A 25681-nucleotide genomic window follows, 5' to 3' on the forward strand; every position below is an offset into this window, starting at 1 on the left:
AAAAGGCAAAACAAATTCAGATTTTTGGTTTTGTTGGTCTGGATTTATGACTTCCATTGATATAAAGAAATTTGTTCTACTATGGATTGAATAATTTACCTATAACTTAATAATCTTAGGGATTTAGGGGCAGCTGCATGTCTCAGTGGGTCTTAGCGACCCAAGCCCGGAATCCAGAGAACTTGGGTTCAAATATGGTTCAGAAATTTCCTACCTGTGTAACCCTGGGAAAGTCACTCAATCCTACTTGCCTAGCCTTTACCACTCTTCTGCTTAGAACCAATATTTAGTATTGATTCTAATACAGAAGGTAAGAGTTTTGGGTTTTTTTTTTTATCTTAGGGACTTGTCTAGGACACTGAAAGAATGGTTAAGTGACTTGACTAAAGTCTCATGGTCAATATGTGTCAGAGATAGAACCTGAAGTTGGGTCTCTCTAAGTTAGTAACTATTTCACCACACTGGCTCTCAAGAAGGGGATCTATTAAAAGCCCAACAGTCAAATGAAGGAGAAAGGCAGGACCGAAGCCTAAGGAACAGTCCGTGTGCTGTCAGACACAGTCACGTTGCTGGCTGATTTTGCTTAACTGTTATCCTTTACTAAAAGGGAGCGTGAAATATGAAGGAAGGTGAGGGATGTCAGGAAATAACTCTAATATGAAAAAACAAAAGCCATCATTAAAGGGTTTTTTTTCTAAAGCATCCTTTCTCACATGCAACCTTAGAATTAGATGTGAGTCTAGGTCCCCCCTCTGCCAAATACTGGCTATGTGACTGTGGGCAAGTCACTCAAACTCTCTGTGGTCCCAATCAATTTTCTAAGACTATAAGTTACACAGAAGAAGCAGGCTGCTAATGTGCATGGATAAAATCCCAGATTCCTTTCTGGAGTTCCTTTTACCAATGAAATCCAATCCAAAAACTGTTCTCAAAGTCCTCATCATTTTCCCTTTCTTTTTCCTATCTTTTGGTTTCCCATTTTCATCCACCCCTTGACACAGAGTTCCTTCATTCCCATGGGTTTCCCATTCTAGTCCCTGAACCCACACAAAAAAAGAAGCTTCCAAGTCAACTGTCTCACTTGAGAGAAGGAATCAACATTTCTTTTCATTTAAACTTGAGACATGATGGGGCAGTTAGGCACCATGGTGGATAGAGTGCCAGATCTGGAGATGGCGAAGTCCTGGGTTCAAATTTGACCTTAAATACTTCCTAGCTCTGTGACCCTCAGCAAATCACTTATCCCTGGTTACCCAGCCTGTGCAGCTCTTCTTAGAACTGATACTAAGACAGAAGGTAAGGGTTTTTAAAAATAAACATTAAAAAATAAATAACCTTGATACCTGTTGACCTCTTTCCAGATATGTTTTAGACGAACCCAGAATTTTCAGTGAGACTGCAGTGCTGAACATAGTAAAATTGGTCTGTTCTTTTAAGAATCTGAACCAGTTATGTTCTGGGATGACCACCCCATAGGAGAAAGGGCCAGTAGAAAAGAAAAAGAAATTAAAAGCCTAACAGTTAAATGAAGGAGAAAGGCAGGACCGAAGCCAAAGGAAGAAACCATTTTTTAAAAGAGGCAAGACCCAGGGAAGGAAATTCATTCTCTCAACACAGCCCAGAAAGAGAAATCATTCAGCAACAAGGAAATATTGCAAGACTTGTTTGAAGTGTGCATAATGAGTCCCCTGATGTGCCAATGAGTCATGGCCCTGGCCCACCGTGGGCCCTGAAACCTCCATGCACAAACTCCACTAAACAAGTTGGCCTGTGAAGAGTTCAACTCAAAGTTTCAGTTACACTAGAGGGAGGGGAGGCCTTCCCTCTCCCAGAAATAGGAGGATCAGTATCAGCTCCCAGCACCTGGGTCAGCTCCTGTCCAATTGAGCAATTCAATGCAACAAATATTTAGGATCATAGGACTTAGAAATGAAAGAGGCCTTCAGGACCATCTAGTCCAACACCCTGATTTTACAGATGAGGAAACTGAGGTCCAGAGGGAAGAAGGACTCTAAGAATATAGAATTGGAGTTGGGAGGAACCTTAGAAGACATCTAGTCTATATCCCTGGTTTTACAGATGGGGAAACTGAGGCCTAGAGAGATAAAGGAATCTAAGAACATAGAATTAGAACTGGGAGGGATCTTAGAGGCCATATAGTCCAACACCCTGATTTTATAGATGAAGAAATTGAAGCCCAGAGAGATGAAGGAAATGAAGGAATCTAAGAACATAGATTCAGAGCCATCTAGCCTAAACTCCTGATTTTATAGATGTGGAAACTGAGACCCAGGGAGATGGAAGAATCTAAAAATATATAGATTTAGAGCTGGGAGGGAAGGGACCTCAGAGGCCATCTAATCTATCACCCTGATTTTAAAGATGAAAAAGCTGAGGCCCAGAAGGATGAAGGAATCTAAGAACATAGATTTAGAGCTAGGAGGGACCTTAGGAGCCATCTAGCCCAAACCCCTGATTTTACAGTTGAGGAAAGTCCAAAGAAGTTAAACAACTTGCCCAAACTCACCTAGGTAATAAGAAGCAGAGCTCTCTAAATTGGGTCATCTGACTCCAAGTCCAGTACTTTTCCACTGTACTATGGCACTAGCCATATTAATAAAACAATAAGCAAAAATAAATAATAAATAAAATAAACCAACAAGCACTTATTAAGTTAGCCTATTATTGCTGGATGGCACAGTAGATAGAGCACTGGGCCTGGAGTCAGAAAGACATGAGTTCAATCTAGCCTCAGACACTTTCTAGCTGTGTGACCTTGGACAAGTCACTTAACCCCAATTGCCTAGCTTTTCTCTTCTGCCTAGGAACCTATGCATAGTATTAATTTTTTTTAATAATGCAGATTAAATTTATTTTTTTGAAAAAACATTTTAGTCAATTTAGAACATTATTCCTTGGTTACAAGAATCATATTCTTTCCCTCCCTCCCCTTGCCCCACCCCTTCTCGTAGCTGACACACAATTCCACTGGGTATTACATGTGACCTTGATCAGAACCCATTTCCATGTTGTTGGTGTTTGCATTAGGATGTTCATTTAGAGTCTACATCCCCAGCCATATCCCCCTCGACCCATGTATTCAAGCAGTTGTTTTTCTTCTGTGTTTTTACTCCCACAGTTTTTTCTCTGAATGTGTATATTCTTTCTCATAGATCCCTCCAGGTTGTTCAGGATCACTGCATTGCCACTAATGGAGAAGTCCATTACATTTGATTGTACCACAATATATCAGTCTCTGTGTACAATGTTCTCCTGGTTCTGCTCCTCTCGCTCTGCATCACTTCCTGGAGGTTGTTCCAGTCTCCATGGAATTCCTCCAGTTCATTATTCCTTTGAGCACAATAGTATTCCATCACCAACATATACCACAATTTGTTCAACCATTGCCCAATCGAAGGGCATCCCCTCATATTCCATTTTTTGGCCACCACAAAGAGCGCAGCTAGGAATATTCTTGTACATGTCTTTTTACTTATTGTCTCTTTGGGGTACAAGCCCAGCAGTGCTATGGCTGGATCAAAGGGCAGGCAGTCTTTTGTCGCCCTTTGGGCATAGTTCCAAATTTCCCTCCAGAATGGTTGGATCAGTTCACAACTCCACCAGCAATGAATTAATGTCCCTACTTTGCCGCATCCCCTCCAGCATCCATTACTTTCCACAGCTGTCATGTTAGCCAATCTGCTAGGTGTGAGGTGATACCTCAGAGTTGTTTTGATTTGCATAGTATTAATTCTAAGATAGAAGGTAAGGCATTTTTTAAAAAAATGTCTATGTTATTAACGGGCCTCAATTAGCCTACTAGTAAGTCTTCTACCTCTGGGCATTCAGCTCTATGCAGTGCTTATATCGTAGAACTTGTAAATATTTGTTAACTGAGATGATCTTATAACTCCTACTGATGAAGAACATTAAGATCTGCAATGCCCTCAGCAGACACCAGCACCAAGATGTGGATGGAGCCAGTATCACTTATCCCCATTTTACAGATGAGGAAATAAAGGCACAGGGAAGAAGCAATTTGCCCACTGTCAAACGGCTGCTAACAATCAGAATAGACACTTAAACCTAGCTCTTTGGACTCTTAGATCCAGGGTTCTTTTCAGGAGCATCCCACTGGCTTTACTTTTTGGGTCAGAGGAAGCCTTTCAGAGTCACTCTTTGAAAACCTTCCAGCCTACCTTTCTAGGCTTGTTGCTTAGATTTATCTCTTTAGATTTCCTTACATTCCAGCCAGAGAAGCTCATTTTTTCAGATTTTCAGGCTCTTGCCTAGGCTGCCCTCCATGCTTCGGTTGTCCACTCTCCCCTCTCACTCTCAAAATCCCTAACTTCCTTCAAGGCTGAATTCATTTGCCAGCCTACAGGGGACCGTTCCTCATTCTGCTGTTGGATAATATTCTCTCCCTTCTCACATTATCATGCTATTGAATTAATATATTTATCTTATTGTCTCTTCTACAGCAAATCTAAGTGGCACAGTGGGAAAAGTGCCAGGCCTGGAGTCAGGAAGACCTGAGTTCAAACACGACCTCAGACACTTACTGGCTGTGTGACCCTGAGCAAGTCACTTTATTTGCCTCAATTTCCTCATCTGTCAAATGAGCTGGAGAAGGAAATGGCAAACCACTCCAGTATCTTTGCCAAGGAAGTCCCAAATGGATTCACAAAGAATAGAACACATTGGAAAACAACTGAACAACCCTGCCTCCTCTAGTAGAAAGGAAGTTCCTTGAGGCAAAAGCTGCTTTTCGTTTTGTCCTTGTAACTCCAGTGCCTAGCATAGAGATTGGCATGCAGTAGCCATTTAAATAATACTTGAAGAACAAATCATAACTAACAGATGATGACCTTCCATTTGGTGGTCTTGTCTTTTTTCTTTGATAGGAAAAAAAACCATTGGTGTATATTTGTTGTTGCTTAAAAGAAGAGGTTTTAGACATTTCACCATCACCTCCGCCTTCCTTCTACCCCCTGCTCTATCCAAACATCTTTGTAATTCTCCTTGTCTTTCTAATCACAGGGCACTTATTCCTTTTGTCATAAATTTGTTCTTGCTGTTTTAGATTTTTTTAAATAAAGTATTAAATATAATGTGTAAATAAATAAATAATGCTTGGATTATTTTGGGTTGGATTAGGAGGAAGTAAATAAGAATTTATTAAGAACCTACTATAAGCTAATCAAAGGCTAATGGGTGGTACAGTAGATAGAACACTGGGTTTGAAGTCAGGAAGACTCATCTTCCTGGGTTAAAATTTGGCCTCAGATACTTCCATAGCTGTATGACCCTAGGCAAGTCACTTCACCCTGTTTGCCTTGGTTTCCTCATCTGTAAAATGAGCTGGAGAAGGAAATGGCCAACCACTAGCTGTGTGACCCTGGTTAAGTCACTGTACCTTGTTTGCCTCAGTTTCCTCATCTATAAATGAGCTGGAGAAGGAAATAGCAAACCACTCCAGTATCCTGACAAAGAGAACCTCAAGTGGAGTCATGAAGAGTCAGACACAACTGAAATGACTGAACAAGAAAATGAGCCAAGCACTTTCCAAACATTACCTCATTTGATCTTCACAACAACTCTGGGAGGTGAATACTATTATTATTATTATTATTATTTAATGGAGACATGCAGAGGTTAAGTCACTTGCTCAGGGTCCCAAAGGGAGGCAGGATTTGAACTTGGGTCTTCCTGACTCCAGGCTCAGGGTTCTATCTACTCATTGAACATCTCACATCCTCCAAGATGGACCTGAACAATAGTTGAAGAGCGGTTTATTTGGAGGGCTGGAATGAAGGGGACTGTTTTTTATTTAATGATTTTTGTGGATATCCTTTGTTTTTATTTCATTCTCATTTCCCACTGTATCATTCCCTCTATCTCATCCCAGGGAGCCATTCCTTATAATAAGTAATTTAAAAAGAAAAAAACCAATTAACTAAACCAACCAGCATATTGAACAAGCCTGACATGGGATTCAGCACTCTAAATCTGTGGTCTCCCATAGCTGCTGGGAGTTGTATTCTCTCTCAAAAGAGATGAAAGAAGGTAATATTTGCAATATTTGCAAAACACTTAGCACTGGGCTTGGCATGTTATTGTTATTTAGTTGTTTTCAATCATGTCTGACTCCTCTGACCCTATTTGGGGTTTTCTTGGCAAAGTTGCTAGAGGAGTTGGTCATTTCCTCACTTGACAGATGAGGAAACTGAGGTCAGTAGGGTGAAGTGACTTGCCCAGGGGCACATAGCTAGTAACTATCTGAGGCCTCATTTGAACTCTGGTCTTCCTAGCTCCAGGTCTTGTACTCTATCCACTGCACCACCTGGCTGCCCCTGCTTGGCATGTAGTAGGAGCTTAATAAATGCTTTTCTCCTTCCCCTCCTTCTATTGTGGTGCCAGGCTTGGGCATGAGATATTAGAACTTGGATATGTTCCTTTGGGGTGGGTTGGAGGAACCACCAACAAGAGAGAATATCAAAGGGTAGCTAGGTGGTTTGGTGGATAGAAAGCCAGGCGTGGAGATGGGAGGTCCTAAGTTTAAATCTGGCCTCAGACACTTCCTTGTTATGTGATGCTGGACAAGTCACTTAATTTGTTTGTCTAACTCTTATAGCTCTTCTACCTGGAAACTGATACTTAGTGTTGATTTTAAGACAGGAAATAAGGGGGAGGAGAGACAGAGAGAGACAGACAGACAGAGACAGAGAGATGGAGAGAGAGACAGAGAGATGGAAAGAGAGACAGAAAGAGAGTTAGAGAAAGACAGAGAAGGAGAGGGAGGGAGAGAAAAAGGGAGAGACAGAGAGAAGGAAAGAGAAAGAGGTAGACAAGGAAAGGGAGAGAGAGAAGAGAAGAAAGGGAGAAAGAGAAAGAGAGGGAGAAGAAGAGAAAGAGAGAGAAAGAGAGGGAGAGAGAGAAAAGAGAGGGGAGGGGAGATATAAGAGAGGAAGAGAGGGGGAAGGGAGGGAGAGAGAAAGAGAGAGAGGGAGGGAGAGAAAAAGGGAGAGACATAGAGAGAAGGAAAGAGAAAAAAGAGAAAGAGATAGAAGAAGAAAGGGAGAGAGAAGGAAAAAGAGAGAAGGAGAGAGAGAAAAAAGAGAAGAAGAAAGGGAGAAATAGAGGAAAAGAGAGGAAAAGAGAGAGAAAGGGAGGGAGAGAGAAGAGAAAGGTGAGGGGGAGAGATAAGAGAGGGAGAGGGGGAAGAGAAGAGAAAGAAGAGGGAGAGGGAGAAAAAGAGAGTGAGAAAGGGAGAAAGAGAGGGAGGGAGAGGGAGAGAAAGAAAGAGAAAGGGAGGGAGAGAAATATTGATACAGTAGGGGGGAGAGAGAAGAGGGAGAGACAGACAGACAGACAGACAGACAGACAGACAGACAGAGAATAACAGAGCAGCAAGAAACCTTGGGCCAAATCCCTCCTTTTATAGAAGAGGAAACTTGAGCCCAGGGAAGGGAAAGGATCTGTCCAGGCCCCCACCCCCCATTCCCCCCCACCCCTGCCCCATGGCAGAGGCAGGAAGAGAACCCAGTTGTCCTTTGTCTCATGGGCAGCTGCACTTAAAAGAAATGCTGTGTAGAGAGCATTTTGCAAAGTTCAGAGTGCTACAGACATAAATGCCAGTTATTATCTCCTCCTCTTTTATTCAACTGATGATCCCAAGATTTTAGAGCTGGAAGGGTTCTCAGAGATAGACCTCATCTATGGAAACATCATTGACTGACTGTGCCTGGCACTGGATTAGACCCTTCAGGCTCAGCAAGAGCTTGCCACCCCCACCCTCACCCCACCCCCAACACCAGTAATGGAAGGGTGGCTCTCTGCAAGGTTGAATGGTCTTAATGGACGTAGAGTTGAACAGCCCCTGCTTTCTCTCAAATTACAGCTGGAAGAAGCTTCTGAACCTCCTTCCCAGCTGAGAGGTCCCACTGTGCCTGAGTCCAAGGGATAGGAATGAGCCTGGAGCTGACAGATTGTTTGCTCTGATTTCCAAGCTGTCCACCCTTCCCCAATTGTTGCACCCCCTGTAATCTCCATATATTATTGATGGCTCCCTAATTGAGGATTCTAAAAGCTATGTGGCAGATTCAAACCCGAGGCCCGAGTGAATCATATTAACCGGGATTAAAATTAGAGGCCAGAAAGCAATCTGCCTCAAATAAAAATAGAAAATGCAAATGTGCTTTAAGAGGTCTGCCCTGAAAACCACACAGAAAGAACTGGCCAATCTCACATCCCCAGGGAAGTGTCGGAGAACAGTCTTAGCATTTTAGAACCAGGAACAGATGAGCTGGAAGGAGACCTCGGAGACCTTCTAGTCTCAGCCCTCTCATTTGATGGAAGAAGAAATTGAAGTCCAGAGACAAGTAAGAGCTCTTCTGCCAAAAACACTCTGACTTCCTCACTTGCCTTGGTAGTACCATGAGGTCTAGATTTTGTGAATTTGGAAGGTTTGGACCTCTTTGACCAATCAGTCGACAAGTATTTAAGTGCCTACAAAGTGCATGGAACTGTGCTAGATGCTGGGGATACAAACACAAAGTCCCTGTTCACAACGAGCTTTACATTCAATTGGGGAAAATAACAAGTACATACAAATACATATATAGCATTGGGACAACTGGGTAGCTCAGAGGATTGAAAGCCAGGCCTAGACAGAATATCCTGGGTTCAAATCTGGCCTCAGCCACTTCCCAGCTGTGGGACCCTGGGCAAGTCATTACCTAGTCCTTACCACTCTTCTGCCTTGGAACTAGTACTTAGTATTGATTCTAAAAGGGAAGGTAAAGGTTTAAAAAAAATAAAAATTTTTAAAGAAAATTTCAAAAAGAACTTATTCTGAAAAGAGAACTGTAGCCCTCACCAATCTGCTAAAGGATCTGTGACCCAAAAGAGGTTAAAATTCCTGCCTTAGAGATAGAAGAATGGAGGTCCGGAGGCTCCGAGGTGATGGAAACACAATAGATAAGGACCTCAGTGTGCAGCCCCAGACTGAGCAGGAGCACGAGGGTCTGGAAACCCCATTCTAGCACTGCTCCAAAGAGTACCCCACCCCCATCCAATCACCCACCTGGCATTTTGCTGTGTTTCAGGGAAGAAAGCTCCATTTAGATGACCTGGCAGAAATGAGACTGCCCCAGCCAGCCCATGAAATACCGGGAGCCTGTAATGAAAGACTTCCTGCCAAAAAAGCTTATTTCCTAATTAGCTGCTGTTTTAGTTAATCTACCAAATCACCCTCAGCGCCTCTGAGAATGTCCTTTTCACCATGGTCCCTGCCAGAGAGCTGCCAAAAAAATGTTCTCCACCAGTCTGTGCCTGGAGATTCCATTGCTGCTGCCTCCGTGATGGGGCTTCTCCATCCAAGCCTCAAGCCACAGGCCCAAGTTAGGCCTGAGAAAGCAGGGCCAGTTTGATAAGCTGACATTTATTTCCATAAGTATCAATGGAGAGGCACTAGCTGAGCTTGCTCCTGGACCCCCAATATTTAGGGTGCCTTGAGTCTCTTAGAGACTAATTCCTTTGGATTAGAAATCACCATCTCCCTGTTGTCTTTTTTTTTAAACCCCTTCTTCCCAACTTTGAATCAATACTAAGTATTAGTTCCAAGGCAGAAAAGCAGTAAGGGCTAGGCAATGGGGGTTAAGTGACTTACCCAGGGTCACACAGCTAGGAAGTGACTGAGGTCAAATTTGAACCCAGGACCTCCTATCTCTAGGTCTGGCTCTCAATCCACTTGAGTCACCCAGCTGTTCCCTATGTTGTCTTTTCTAATAGAAATACTCTTGGAAAGAATAACATGGGATCACTAACCCTCTAACTTTATATTGCAAATAAATTCATAAGAATAGTTCACCATCTATACAATATTTTCAAGTTGACAAGCACTTTCATCATCATCATTACCATAATAAATGTCCTGGTAGTTAGAGTACTATTTTACTCAACCCAAAAAAACTGAAGCTCAGAGATAAGGAAATTTGTCAATAGTCACACAGCTAACAAGTGGCAGAATTGAGACTTGAACTCAAGTCTCTTGATTCCAAGTCCAGGAGTCATTCACTCCAACCCTGATGCCTCTCTGAACAATTTCCTGCTGGTCAAGTGGGGTTCCAGGAATATTTCTTTTTATTTTTTTAACTCTTACCTTTCATCTTAGGTATTAGTACCAAGTGGTAAGGAGTAGGCAATTGGAGTTAAATGACTTGCCCAAGGTCACCCAGCTAGAAGTGTCTGAGGCCACTTTTGAACCCAGAACTCCTATCTCTAGGAGTGGCTCTGAGCTACCTAGCTGTTCCCTCCAGGCATATTTCTAACCACTACACAGTAATGACTCTCAGCCCATGGTAGATACTTTCTGATCAATTGTTTGATTAGATAATTTGGCCCCAACTAACAATTCAATCTTATCTTCCATTAATCCCCCACTCCAGTTAAATTTATTGACTCCCTTGAACACTCCCCCACCTAAAAAACATTCTGACATCCACATCTGTGCCCACATTGTCTAAGAGCTCCCTCTTTTCTCCTTTCCAAATATCCAAGTCCTACCCATGCTTCAGGGTAACTAAGTGGCACAATGGATAGAGTGCCATGTTCAGAGTCAGGAAAATACTTCTATCTGAGTTTAAATCTAGTCTCAGACTATGTGACCCTGGGCAAGTCACTTCACCCTATTTGCCTCTGTTTCTCCACCTGTCAAATGAGCTGGAGAAGGAAATGGCCAACTTCTACAGAATCTTTGCCAAGAAAACAAGTGGGGTCAAAAAGAATTGGACACTACTGGAAAAAATAAACCCAACACAACCCATCCTTCAGGGTCTGGCACAAATCCCACCCCTTCTTTAAATAGCCTCTGAGGACCATCACAGCCCACGAAGATCTCTCCCTTCTTGGAATTCCTCAAGCCCTGACTGACTCACTTGGCATTTATTCTGCATAGCCTTGGCTTGCCGATTACTGTTTTTGCTTGTCCTGTCTCCAAAATTAACTTGAAGGTCCTATGAGAGGAGAACCTTACCTCTTTGTGTCCTCAGTAGCCTAGTAAATTCCCCAGCAGCATTGAAGATAGTCCATCAGTGTTTGTTGGTGATGAGTGATTTATTTTGGGGATTTAAAGGAAGTAGGCTTGGCTAGAGCCAAGTATTTTGACAGAGGGGGTTGTTGTTGTTTAGTCATTTCAGTCATATCTGACTATTTGTGATCCTATGTGGGGTTTTCTTGGCAAAGATGCTAGAGTGGCTTGCCATTTCCTTCTCCAGCTCATTTAACATCTCAGGAAACAAGCCAACAGGGTGAAGTGACTCTCTCAGGGTCCCACCACTAAAAAAGTCAAATATGAGGCCAGATTTGAATTTAGGACTTCTAGACTCCAGATTGAGTGCTCTATTCACTGTACCACCTGTTTAGCCACAGTAGCAAGTTAGGAAAGATGGAGAGAGGAGGCCCTCTGTTTGTAAATCCTAATAATGAACTGGAGGAATTCCATGTGAACTGGAACGACCTCCAGAAAGTGATGCAGAGTGAATGGAGCAGAACCAGGAGAACAATGTACACAGAGACTAATACACTGTGGTACAATCCAATGTCATGGACTTCTCTACTAGCAGCAATGCAATGATCTAGGACAATTCTGAGGGACTTAGGAGAACAAACACTATCCACATTCAGAGGAAGAACTGTGGGAGTAGAAATCCAGAAGAAAAACAACTGCTTGATCACATGGGTTGATGGGGCTATGATTGGGAATGTAGACTCTAAGCAATCACCCTAGTGCAAATATCAATAATATGGAAATAAGTCTTGATCAAAGACACATGTAAAATCCAGTGGAATTGAGTGTTTACAACAGGAAGGAGGTGGGAAGAAGGGAGCATACATTTTCCATGTAACCATGGAAAAATATTCTAAAATAATTAACTGAAAAAATTTTAAGACAAAAAAACAAAACAAAACCCTGACACAAGGGGGCAGCTGGGTGGCTCTGAGGATTGAGAGCCAGACCTAGAAATGGGAGGTCCTGGGTTCAAATGTGACATCAGACACCCCTAGCTGGGTGAATTAGGCAAGTCACTTAACCCCCATTGCCTAGCCCTTACCAATCTTCTGCCTTGAAACCAGTACATAGTATTGATGAAAGGAAGGAAGGAAGGAAGGAAAAGAAAATTGTGACACAAAGACGACAAACCACTCAGAATGACATTCATATGAGGATGTTCGATTCAACTGAACATTTATAATGCACCTACTGTATACAAAACAAGAAGCAGGTTGGCATAATGGCTAGAATATTAGCCTTTGAATCAACAAGCCCTGAGAAATCCCACCTCTTGATAGCTATTGGCTATGGAACCACAGACAAATCACTTTGCCATTCAGCCTTGGTTTCCTTATCTGTAAAATGGGGATCATAACAGAGCCTACTTCACATAGTTGCTGCAAGGATCAAAGAAGATTCCATGCATAAACCATTTGGCCAGCCTTAAATTGATACCTAAATGCCAGTTATTAGCCTCAGTCTCAGTTTCCTCATCAATAAAATAGGGATAATCTGCTTCCTAGGGTTGGTGAGAGCATTAAATGAAACAAAATTTGCAAAGCATTTTTGCAAAACTTAAAATCCTAGATAAATTCTCTCTAGCAGTAGCAAACAGGATTCCAACCTAGGACCAACATTCTTTCTCTCACTGAAAGATCTTGGAACAATTATAAAACTTAGACCTATGAGCCTGTTCTTCATAGACCACCAATCCAGCTGATCCATAGGGAGGGGAAGGAAGAGGGTAGGTCAGTGTGGGACAGTGGAAAGTACTTGATTCAGAGTCAGGAGAGCTGACCTCCAAATCCAACCCCACTACTCATTCCTACCTGCGTGACCCTGGCCAAGCGATGGAACTTTTCTGGGCCATACCAGAGGTTTCTGCTTCTAGGGAATCATGGAATCAGAGAACTTGAGGGGTGGAAGAAGGAACCTTGGGGTCACCTAGTCCCACCTGTCCTAGAAAAGAAACCCCCCTATGACACACTCACCTGACAAGGGATCACCTATTTTAGTCTCTGCTTGAAGACCACGAATGAGAGGGAACACACCACCTTCTACCCATCCCACTTCCCTTAGGTCCCAACTAAAATCTCGCCTTCTACAGGAAGTCTTCCCTAACCCTTCTGAATTCCAGTGTCTTCCCTCTCTTCGTGATCTCTTATTTATTCTGTATAGAACTTGCTATGAATATATGTAAGGTCCTTAAGAGCAAGGACTATCTTTTGCCTTTTTCTTTTTTTTTTAACCTTTACCGTTTGTCTTGTCTTCAATTCTAAGACAGAAGAGCGGTAAAGGCTAGGTCATTAGAGTTAAGTGACTTGCCCAGGGTCACACAGCTAGGCAATGCCCGAAGCCATATTTGAACCCAGGACCTCCCATCTCTAGGCCTGACACTATCCACCATACTACCTAGAGGTCCCTTTTGTCACTTTTTGTATTTCTGGCATTTAGCACAATGCCAGGCACATAGCAGCAGCTTAACAAATGTTTATCCAGTTACATTGAATTGAGTAACTCAAAATAATTTTAATTCTAATTTCTGCAGTGCTTAAGTTCTATAAAATGCTCACCTTCTAGCAATCTTGCAACATGATCAGGGCAGGGATAACCTATTTTACAAATAATTAAACTGAGACCTGAAGAGGTCACATCGCAAAGTATCAGTGTCAGAATTTCAATCTAGGTCTCCTAGAATTTTAATGTAACATACAGGCTAATTATTCATTAAATAATTAAAAGAAAAAGAATCTATAAGTCCCTCAACTCAATTTTCTTCCAAGTAGAGGTGTTCTTTCATGGATAGATGGGCAAGGTCTTTTATGTCTAATGCCATCTCAAGAGAGAGGGGAAGGGATTATCATCCCCATTAGACAGACAAGCAAACTGAGACATCAAATGATTCTGGAGTCCTGCTCCTAGCCCAAGGCTCTTCCCATGGGACCCAAGTTCTTTTAACCAGGAGACTCAAAATCTCCTGTGAGGCCTACCATGCAAGCACTGCTCTATTTCAGTCTATTTCTCGAGTCAATTTTCACAAAATGTAGTGACAGATTTAGGCACTGGGAAGGCTGAGCTTTCTCAGAAGTCACATCTATGACCTGAATAGATAAACTCCGATGAAACCAGGCAGCCAGAGGTTAGGATAGTGACTTCCATCCCCTCTGGACTAATTGAGAGCTTCCGGCGATGACTCTAAGGTCCAGGCTCTTCCTAAGGAAACTGTTGTGACTGGCTGCATTTGTCTCTAGCAGCCCATTCTGATTATCTTTAATGAAAAAAAAAATAAGGCATTAATTAATTAAGAAGCATTCTTTCTACTTAGTTTTGAAGGATAATGCTTATAATTACTGCCAACGGAGCCTGTTTATTCTGAGTTTTGGTCACTGATTCTGGGAGGGGTTCCCTAGAGGTGGACCCCAGAACTCCCCCTCATCCCAGGCACAAGAAGATTAGATTCCTCCACCATCTCAGCTTCTAACAGACAGGATCATGGCACTTAAAGCATGGAAAGGACCTTTGTTGTTGTTCATTCATTTCTGATCTTTATGACTGCAGTTGGGGTTTTCTTGGCAAAGATACTGGGGTGGTTAAGCATCTCTTTCTCCAGATCTTTTTACAGATGAGGAAACTGAGGCAAACTGGATGAAGTGACTTGCTCAAGATCACACAGCTAGATACTTATCTGGGACCAGATTTGAACTCACAAAGCTGAGTCTTTCTGATTCCAGGATCAGCTCTCTAACCACTACCTCATCTAGATGGTCCTACATCTTAGACAATTAAAAAGTCACTTCCTCTCTCTAAGGCTCACTTTCTCCATCTATAAAATGAAGAGACGAGTCTGAAATAAGGTTCCCTAAAGTCTATAGCGCTACAATTCCAAGTCATAGTTCTAGCTACTATTTAACACCTTCCGTCCTCTATCTCATTAGCTAAGAAGAAATATCATGAGGTAGGACAGACTACTGACTCTCTAACATCTTCCTTTTACACAATGAGGCTCAATAACCCAGATTCATACAGCCTAGACAATCAGGACAGAATAGAACTTTGGGGAACATCTAGCATAGGGGTTCTTAACCTTTTTTTTCCTGGACCCATTTGGCAGTCTGATAAAGCTTAGAAATCCTTTCTCAAAACAATTTTGGAAGTTTAAAAAATGTATTGGAGGGGGGAGAAACTAGGTGGCTCAGTGAATTGTGAACTAAGCCTGGAGATAGAAAGTCCTGGGTTCAAAAGTGGCCTTAGACACTTTCTAATTTTGTGACCTTTGCAAGTCACTTAATCCCAACTGCCTACCCCTTACCCTTCTTCTGCCTTAGAACCAATGCACAGTCTTGATTCTAAAACTGAAGGTAAGGGTTTTAATTTTAAAACAAAAAACAAAACATCCTCTTAGGTTATTGTAAGGATCAAATAACCTAATATTTGTAAAGCATTTCAAGAACAAAATGTTAAAGCATTTAAAGATGCTGGCTGTTATTGTTAAACTCCATGTCATTGGGATTGTCTAAATTCTTCACTCTTAATAGCCTTTTGTTCTCTTGAATATTGCTTGAAATAAATGAGTGATTGCCAAGAGCTTGAATCTTTTTAGAGGATGGGGTAGAGAGAGTCCTGGATTTCAGCAGAAGCCCAGTATTTAAGCTCCACTTCCATCGTTTGCTTCCTATATGACACTGAACAAGTCATGACATCACTCAATCTCAACATCCCTATCTGTAAAATGGGGGCATTGGACTAGATGATCCCCAATATCCCTTCCAGCTCTAGATCTGGGAACCTACATTATGTTAGATGATGCCACACTTAATCTTGGTGTCCCAAACAACTCTCTAAGAGTGTAAGTTACAGACCAGACAGGTTGCCATCCAAATCAATGGAAGCAATTTGGTTACCAAAGTGTCCCTGTTATAAATCTCCACAAAATATTATTGATTATTAATATTAAATTAAAAAGATCCTAGACTGAGAGCTGAACAGGACCTTCAAGGTCATGTCTACCAATGGTGTCAAACTCAAAGAGAGACAGGGACATACACAAGGATCCCTGCAGGCTAAATATTGACTTAGTTTTGAGACATATGTAGGTTTGATTACATATATTTATTATATGCTTAATTATGTGTCATTAGAATCTGTTACCCTAAAAACTACAATTCCCAGCACCCCACTATCCTCACATTCCGTGCTGATTAGGGAGGATCTCTTGCTCACTTGCCTTCTTCCTGTTGGAGCTTCAGGCTTTTTCCAACAGCTAAGGAGAACTTAAGTTAAAAGGTATATGGTCTTAATTTTGTTAAGTAATGAGGTTTTTTTTTACTTTATCTCCTTTTTATTTCTTCTACTTCAAGTGATTATGAAAAAAGTTTATAAAATTAATACTTAGAGTTGCTGGATATTAATTTAAATCCTATAATTATTATATATTTATTATTTTATTATATATTATTTCTATTCTATATATTATGTGACATATGCTTATTATTCTATTCTATTTATTATTTATATATTATGTAATATATTGTCTATTTGATATATAATATACATGCTATATTATATTGTCATATAATATTTATTATTATTTATTTTATTATGTATATTTTACTTATTTTGTTAAATATTTCTCAATTACATTTTAATCTGGTCCCAGACTGCCCTTGGGAATGTTATGGGCCAGCCATGTTTGACATTAGTAATCATCTTAAAAAAAAAAAAACAACCCTTTTCTTCTATCTGAGAATCCAAACTAAGTATCAGTTCTAGGGCAGAAAAGCAGGAAGGGCTAGGCAATGGAGGTTAAGTGATGGCCCAGAGTCACACAGCTAGGAAGTATCTGAGGCCATATTTGAACCCAGCTTCTTCCAACTCCAGACCTGTCACTCTCTCCGCTGTGCTCCCTCGCTGCCCCTGCCGGTGGTCATCTCAACTCTTGTCTTGCCACTGGACTTCAACGACGTCTGCCTCACTGAAATCCAATTCACACACAGGTTAAGGCAGCATCGGTCCATGTCATCAGCCCCCTTCCATACAAAGGATGGATGACAATGAGTCGGACCCACCTCATTTGACAAAGAAATAACCTGAGGACAGAGAGGTTTACTTGACTTGCCCACAGTCACGCAGAGAGTGACAGAGGCTGTATTTGAAATGAGGGCCTCGGACATGAAATCCAATACTCTTTCCCTGAACTACATTGTGTTAACAGTGAAGAAAGAGCTGGGCCTGAAGTCAGGAAGGCTCATCTTGCCAGGTTCAGATCTGACCTCAGATACTTACTAGCTGGTAAGCAATTTACCTGTTTGCCTCAGTTCCCTCATCTGTAAAATAAACTGGAGAAAGAAATGGCACACCACTCCAGTATCTTTACTCAAAAAAACCCAAATCTGGCCTTAAGTACTTACTAGTTATGTGACCCTGAGAAAATCACTTGCCCCATTCCCTCATTTATAAAATTAACTGGAGAAGGAAATGACAAACCACTCCAGTATCTTTACCAAAAAAAATTAAATTTAAAAAATTAAAAATATATATATATATGTATATATATATATATATCCTTAGATATTTATAAGCTGTGTGATCCTGGGCAAGTCATGTCACCATTTGTCTCAGTTTCCTCATCTGTAAAATGAACTGGAGAAGGAAATGGCAAACTTCTCCAGTATCTTTGCCAAGAAAGCCCCCAAATCTGACCTTAAATATTTACTGGCTGTGTGACTCTGGGAAAATCACTTCACCCTGCTTGCCTCAGTTTCCTCATCTGTAAAATGAACTAGAGAAAGAAATGGCACACCACTTCAGGACCTTTGCCAAGAAAAACCCCAAATCTGACCTTAAATACTTACTAGCTGTGTGACCCTGGGAAAATCACTTGTCTCCCTTCCCTCATTTGTAAAATTAACTGGAGAAGGAAATGACAAACCACTCCAGTATCTTTACCCAAAAATAATAATAATAATAAATAATAAATCTATCCTTAGACATTTACAAGCTGTGTGATCCTGGGCAAGTCACGTCACCATTTGCCTCAGTTTCCTCATCTGTAAAATGAACTGGAAAAGGAAATGACAAACCTCTCCAGTATCTTTGCCAAGAAAGCCCCCAAATCTGACCTTAAATACTTACTAGCTGTGTGACCCTGGGAAAATCACTTCACCCTGCTTGCCTCAGTTCTTTCATTTGTAGAATTAACTGGAGAAGGAAATGGTAAGCTACTCTAATATCTTTACCAAAAACAAAAACAAACAAACAAAAAAAAAACAACTCAATCTGGCCTTAGACACTTATTAATTATGTGACCCTGGGCAAGTCAGTTTACCATTTGCCCCCATTTCCTCATCTGTAAAATGAACTAGAGAAGGAAATGACAAACCACTCCAGTATCATTGCAAAAAAAAAAAAATCTATCCTTAAACATTTACAAGCTGTGTGATCCTGGGCAAGTCATGTCACCATTTGCCTCAGTTTCCTCATCTGTAAAATGAACTGGAGAAGGAAATGGCAAACCATTCCAGTATCTTTGCCAAGAAAACCCCAAATAAGGTCACAAAGAGTCAGACACAAATGAAAAAAAAAGAAAAAGAAAATCTAAATGATAACAACAGTAAAACCAGACTAAGTCCAGGAAAGGGAAATCTGAATTATAAGCCATTTCATAAAGAACTAGTCATTCCTTTCAAGTACACCCAGTACCACAAAGGAGTGGCTAACAAATGAGTGCCCTCTCAGGACCTTCTGGCCTACTTTAATGAAGAGGGAAGGATCATTTTAAAATGAATACAGTCAATGCTGAAAAACAATTCGTTCTCTTAAGTAGGCTCAAAGGCCGCCCTGACAGTCTTGCTTACACCATTATAACGTGCTTAGTAAAATCATTTTCTAGCCCCGGTAGAGCGAGGGGAAATTCTGCATGGGTGAAATCTGAATTCGTTCTGTTCTTCTCTCTGTTAATGCCGCACCTGTCAATAGATGGGTTTGTCAAAAGCATTCTCTGGTGATTCTTCAACGATGTTCTGTCTTCCTGCCATTTAAATTGGAAGGCTCCTTAGGGATCGGCCTGTCAGTCATTCAATCATTCATGCATGCCATCCACAAACATTTTTACTGAGTGCCTACTTCATCATAAGGCTCTAGAGGGATGAAGAGATAAATAAGACAAGGGCAGCTCAGTGGCTAGAGAGCCAGGCCTCTAGATGGAAGGTCTTGGGTTCAAATCTGACTTCACACTTCCTGGATGTGTGATCAAGTCGCTTAACTCCCATTGCCTAGCCCTGATCATTCTTCTGCCTTGGAACAAATACTATCAATTCTAAGACAGAAGGTAAGAGTTAAAAAAAAAAAAAAGACCAGGCTTGGAGTTGGGAGAATCTGGGTTTAAATCTGGTCTCAGATACTTTCTAGCTGTGTGACCCTGGGCAAGTCACTTAACCCCTATTGCCTAGCCCTGGTTGCTCTTCTGCCTTGGAATCCCTGCTTAGTATTGCTTCTAAGACAGAAGGTAAGGATTTTTTTTTAATGCTTACGGTGTGCCAGACACTGTACTAAGTACGTAGGGTACAAAGAAACTTCTTTAAGGACTTTGCCTTCCAGAAGCTTACAATCTAATAGCAAAGACAGGTAAGTAACCAGGTACTACATACAAAGCACATGTAAAAGCTTGAAGCATACCATTTTTCACTTTCTTTTTTCATGGGTGCTTTTGTGATGTGTGTCTTCCACAACATCATGAATATGGAAATCTGTTTTGTCTGATAGCCTGTGTATAACCTATACAAATTGCTTACTGTCTCAGGGAGGAGGAAGAGAAGAGAGAGAGGGAGAGAATTTGGAATTCAAAATGTTAGAAAATGAATGTTTAAAATTGTTTTTAAATGTGTACAACCCAGTGAAATTGCTTGTTGGCTCCAGGAAGGAGAAGGGAAGAGGGGAGGGAAAGAAAATTAATCATGTAAACATGGAAAAATATTTTTAATATAAATAAAAATTTAATAACAAGAAATAAAAATAAAGTTACTTTTACATATAATTGGGAAAAAATAAAATATCACTGAATAAAAAAAGTATCTGAAAAATAGATAGCATTATCAGAGGGAAAGAGAGCAGGACTAATAAAATATGAGAGAACCAATAAAAGGTTTCTTCAGGGCTAGCCAAGGTGGCTCAGTTGGATTGAAAGCCAAACCTAGAGGTAAGAGGTTCTGGGTTCCAATTTGGCCTCAGATACTTACTATCTATGTGACCCTGGGCAAGTCACTTAAACCCCATTGCCTAGGCCTAACAGTTCTTTTTCCTTGGAACCTATCCTATTGATTCTAAAATGGAAGGTCAGAATTTAAAAAAAAAAAAGTCTTGCACAAAGTGGGATTTGAAGTGAGTCTTGAAGGAAGCCGAAGATCTCTCTAAATTGTCCCTTTGTGGGCATCTCTCCAGAATTAGTCTGTCATGAAAGGGAGCCTGTGAGTGTTTCTGACTCGACATCACTGTCCCCATGCTAACACAGCCTCCTAAGGCTATTAAGGCACTACAGAAAGAAATATCACAGCTAGAAGCAGCAGAGACAGAGAAACAGACAGACGAGGTCGATGAATGCATTTATTGAGGAATGACAGGGGAGTACCTACCTCCCTCCATTGCTTGTTCTCCATTCCTTGAGTATACATCACACACACTGGGGGGAAAGAAAGACACAGGAGTTAGAGGCCCAGAGAAGCAGAGGAACTGGAAATTGAGGGGAAGCCCCTTAAATGGGGAGTGGCTAAACAAATTGTGGCAAAAGATTGTGATGGAACATTACTGCATTGTAAAAAATGAGGAGCGGGTTAATTTAATCCTATTTTATTTAAAACCCCTACTTTCTGTCTTAGAATCCGTACTAAACATCAGTTCCAAAGCAGGATAGCAGGGCAAGGCAATGGGAGTTAAGTGACTTACTCAGGGTCACACAGCTAAGAAGTGTGAGAGGACACATTTGAACCTACCACCCCAAGAAGGTTAATTTTTTAAAAAATATTTATTTTTTTATTTTATTTTTTTCCCATGGTTCTTGTCTCCCTCCCCTCTTCCCTCTTCTCTCCCAGAGTTGACAAGCAATTCTACTGGGTTATATATGTATTATCACTCAAAACCTATTTCCATATTAATCATTTTTGTAATAGAATAATCTTTTAAAAACAAAATTCTAAATCATATACCCATGGAATTGATTGATAAATCCTATGTTTTTCTTTTATATTTCTGCTCTCACAGTTCTTCCTCTGGATGTGGATAGCTTCTTTCTCATAAGTCCCTCAGAATTGTCCTGGATCGTTGCTGCTAGTAGCAGCATTTACATTTGATTGACCCACAATGTTTCATTTACTTTGTACAGCATGCTCCTGGTTCTGCTTATTTCACTCCATATCAGTTCACAGAGGTCTTTCCAGCTCTTTCTGAAATCATCCTGTTCATCATTCCTTAGAGCACAATAGTATTCCATCACCATCATTTACCACAATTTGTTCAGCCATTCCCCAATTGAGGGACGTCCCTTTCATTTCCAATTTTTTTTTGCTCCCACAAAAAGCATAGCTATAAATATTTTTTACAAACAGATCCTCTCCCTTTTTTTTTATCTCTTTGAGATACAAACCTAGTAGCAGTATTCAAGCAAGTTATTTTTTTAACATAGAAAACCCTACATGAAATTATGAAGAGTGAAACAAGAGAAAAAAAGAGAACATTATATACAGAAATGGAAATAATGTTTGAAGCATGACATGTATATGTCTTCCTCCAGAAAAAGAACTGATAAGTAGAAAGAAGCAAGAATTAATTATATATGTGTGTGTGTGTGTATATGTACATATATATATATATAAACACACATATAGATCTTTTTGTAGATGGGTAGATGGGAAAGGAAATACCTAGGAATTTTAATGTAGTAAAAAAATAGATCAATTTTTTAAAAATTTTAAAAGAAGTGGAAGAATGAAAAGTTGAGGGGAGGAGGAAGGCATTCAGCCAAGGATCAGAAACTTCAAAGTATATTAGGGCTTTTTTATTTTTCCATCATCTTCCACACTTCAGGAATTTCTTGGCAAAGTTATTTAAATGCTTTGCAATTTCCTCCTCCAGCTCATTTTACAGATAAGTAGATTGAGGCAAGCAAGGTTCAGTGACTTGCCCAGGTAGAACCCTGCAAGCTAGTTAAGTATCAGAAGGCTAATTTGAATTCAGGTCTTCCTGGCTCTTCGTCCAGTACTCTGTCCACTGTGCCATGTGGCAGCCCTAAAATTTCTTCTCTAACCGAGTGAAGCCTGGGAAAGGCAGTCATCTAGTCTCCATTAAATGCCTACTCTGTGCCAAGCACTGTTCTAATCACTGGGAAAGAAAGGCAAAAGACAGTCCCTGATATCTAGAAGCTCCCAGCTTTAATGGGGGAGGCAACTTACTGGGGGAGGCAAATAACTACATATGAAGAAAATACAGAGAAGATAAATTGGAGATTGAGGTGGGGAGGCTCTAGCATTAAGGGAGATTGAGAAAAGCTACTTGCAGAAGGAGAAACTTTAGCTGAGGCTTGAAGGAAATCAGGAAAAGCAGGAGACGAAGGTAAGGAGGAAGAAAGTCCCAGGTATGGCGACAGATGCTGAAAATCCTTCCAATTGAGAGAGAGCATAGGAAGGCTAGGGCTAGACTCCTTGTGGGTCTCCCTCTCCAACAGAGGGCTCACAAGATATCAAAGTGGAAAAGATATTGGAGATCATTTTTTTTTAACTTTAAAAAATTTTTCCCATGGTTACGTGATTCTTGTTGTCTCCCTCCCCTCTCCCAGAGCTGACAAGCAATTCCACTGGGTTATGCATCCATCTATTAATTCTCAAAACCCATTTACATGTTATTCATGTTTGTAAAAGAGTACTCTTTTAAAACCAAAACCCCAAATCATATAGGCATACAAACAAGTAATAAGTCATATGTTTTCTTCTGAATTTCTACTTATTGGAGATCATTTAATTCAACCCCTTTCATTTTTACAGGGTAAGAAACTAAATCCTAAAGGATGTCTTGTCAAAGTTAGGTCTGCTTTGGGGCAGCTGGATGGTTCAGTGGAATGAGCCAGGTCAACAGACAGGAGGTCCTGGGTTCAAATCTGGCCTCAGACCCTTCCTACAGGTATGATCCTGGGCAAGTCACTTAACCCCATTGTCTAGCCCTTACTGCTCTTCTGCTTTTGAACCAATACAGAGTATTGATTCTGATTGAAGATAAGGGTTTTAAAAAATTAGGTCTGCTTTGAAGTGTCTTATCTCAGCTGATGGTGCAGTGGATAGAGTGTTGGGCCTGGAGTCAGAAAGTTCTTCCTGAATTAAAATTTGGCCTCCAACTTGGGGGACCCACGGCAAGTCTCTTAACTCTGTTGGGTTTTGGTTTTTGTTTTTAAAAAGTCTTGGCAAAGACCATAAGGCTTCCAAATGGGTAGAACTAGGGTTTCAATCTGGCCCTTTTTATTCCAAATGTAATGTTCCCTCATTGCATTATCTCTTACCTCTTTTATTTGGCTTCTATTATCATCTCCAACTGGCTTGGGCCAAGGTAGGTTTGGTGATGAATCAAACTGAGATGTATTAATTCCCTCTGGGGCAGCGAGGTAGCCCAGAATACAGAGCCCTAGGCTGGGAATCTGGAAGGTACATTAGGCACTACTGTACAGGTTGTGTGACCCAAGCCAGTCTCTTCATCCTATTTGCCTCAGTTTCCTCATTTATAAGATGAGCTGGAGAAGGAAATGGCCAACCACTCCGGCGTCTTTGCCCAGAAAACCTCAAAAGTGGGTCATGGAGAATTGGACACGACTGAACAACAGCTCTTCCCTCCATTAGACCATAAACTATTTAAGGCAGGGACTAGGCTGTTTCTTCAGCTTTGTATTCCCAGCCTTGCATATTGCGGATATTTAATAAATGTCTGGTTTAATTGAATTCTGTCAACCTGAAAGGTCTAAGCTAGATCTGAGGAGAAGTGAAGGAGAAGGAGGCAGATTCCGAGCTTTGTGGGGCTGAAAGATGAGGGATTTGGGCAGAATATAACGGGAATTAGACTCTTTGCTACCTGGCCAAGGAGAGGGGAAGAAGGAGTGAGAAAGGGAGGAAGAGAGTCTGAATCACAAAATTGCAAAAAACAGTTGTCAAAAATTACTTCTACAAGTAACTGGAAAAAAATAAAATTGAATTTAAAAACACAAACACACAATGTAGCTGGGAAACCCTGGAATCTGAGGACATTAGCGGACACAGGGAGGGAATGCACTTTGGAGGCAGAAGGTCCAATAAAACTGTCTTATGAGAGGCAGATCTGAGCATTCTAAAGAAGGGTGTAATCACTTTTCTCACTCAATTCTCAAAATTACCTTGTAAGGATGTAAAATGGGGTGGGGGAAGGGGAGAGTGAGAGAATGAGCCATATTGTTCTTTCCCTCTTACAGAGGAGGGGATTGAATCCCCAGAGAGGTGATATGAATTGTTCAAGGTCACACAGTCAGACTAGAACCAAACAAGACTAGAACCAAAGAAAGCAGGTCTTCTCGTTCCTGGTCAAGAACTGTTTCCATCCACAACTTCACAGCTCTCTCTGCTGAGATCCACAAGGGATTTATTACCTGTGTGACCTTGGGCCAGTCACTTAATTTCTTTTAGTTTTAGTTTTCTCTTCTAAAAGAGGAGAGAGGGGGCAGCTAGGATTCTGGACCAGAGGACTACTGCTAATTCATTTTGAGAGCTAGTAAGCCTGAATCCCTTCTCTCAAAGTCATTAAAATGGGTAGAGATGAGAGGTCCTGGGTTCAAATCTGTAGCTATGTGAGGGAGAAGCTGGGTGGCTCAGTGGATTGAGAGCCAGGCCCAGAGACAGGAAGTCCTCGGTTGAAATATGGCCTCAGACACTTCCTAGTTGGGTGACCCTAGGCAAGTCACTTAACCCCACTGCCTAGCCCTTACCATTCTTCTTCCTTAGAACCAATACATAATATTGATTCTAAGATGGAAGGTAAGAGTTTAAAAAAAAATCTGTAGCTGTGTGACCCTGGACAAATCATTTAACCTCAATTTCCTAGTCTTTGCCTTTCTTCTGTCTTAGAATTGATTCTAAGGCAGAAGGTAAGGGAGGGCTGACCTGGAAGTTCTCAGACTCTTATCAAGTTGGGGCAACATCTAAGCCATGTTCTATGATAAGAAATAAAGACAGCAAACAAAGAATAGGGGATAGAGTACATACTGGATTTGGAGTCTGGAATGGGAAAAGGAAAAAGCATTCATTGTCTACTATGTGCCATGCACTGTGCTAAGTGCTTTTACAAACATCTCATTGGGTCCTCACAATCACCAAGAGGTAGATGCTATCCTTATCCTCATTTTATAGATAAGGAAACTAAGGCAGATTTTGCCCAGGGTCACACAGTTAATAAATTGGGTGAGACCACATTTGAACTCAAGCCTTCTAAGACCTGGGTACAAATTCCATATAAGACATTTCCTAGGTATGTGACCTTGGACAAGTCATTTCAATTCTCTGGACCTCAGCTTCCTCATCTATAATATAAGGGGGTTCAATTAAATTGCCTTTTACGTCCTTGCCAGCTCTAAAT

At 41.0% G+C, this 25681-nt stretch overlaps 1 protein-coding gene across 4 annotated transcripts in view; it reads right to left on the reverse strand.

Moving 5' to 3' along the window:
- Nucleotides 1-25681, reverse strand: part of CPNE5 (copine 5) — a 203236-nt gene that overhangs the window by 150428 nt on the left and 27127 nt on the right. For all 4 annotated transcript variants that reach the window (XM_056818145.1, XM_056818148.1, XM_056818146.1 and 1 more), the window contains exon 3: nucleotides 20680-20726. In XM_056818145.1, coding sequence (XP_056674123.1) covers nucleotides 20680-20726 — 47 coding nt within the window. The remainder of the gene's footprint in view (nucleotides 1-20679; nucleotides 20727-25681) is intronic.

The sequence above is a fragment of the Monodelphis domestica genome, chromosome 2 (genome assembly GCF_027887165.1).
Source record: "Monodelphis domestica isolate mMonDom1 chromosome 2, mMonDom1.pri, whole genome shotgun sequence".
NCBI classification, from domain to species: Eukaryota; Metazoa; Chordata; class Mammalia; order Didelphimorphia; family Didelphidae; genus Monodelphis; species Monodelphis domestica.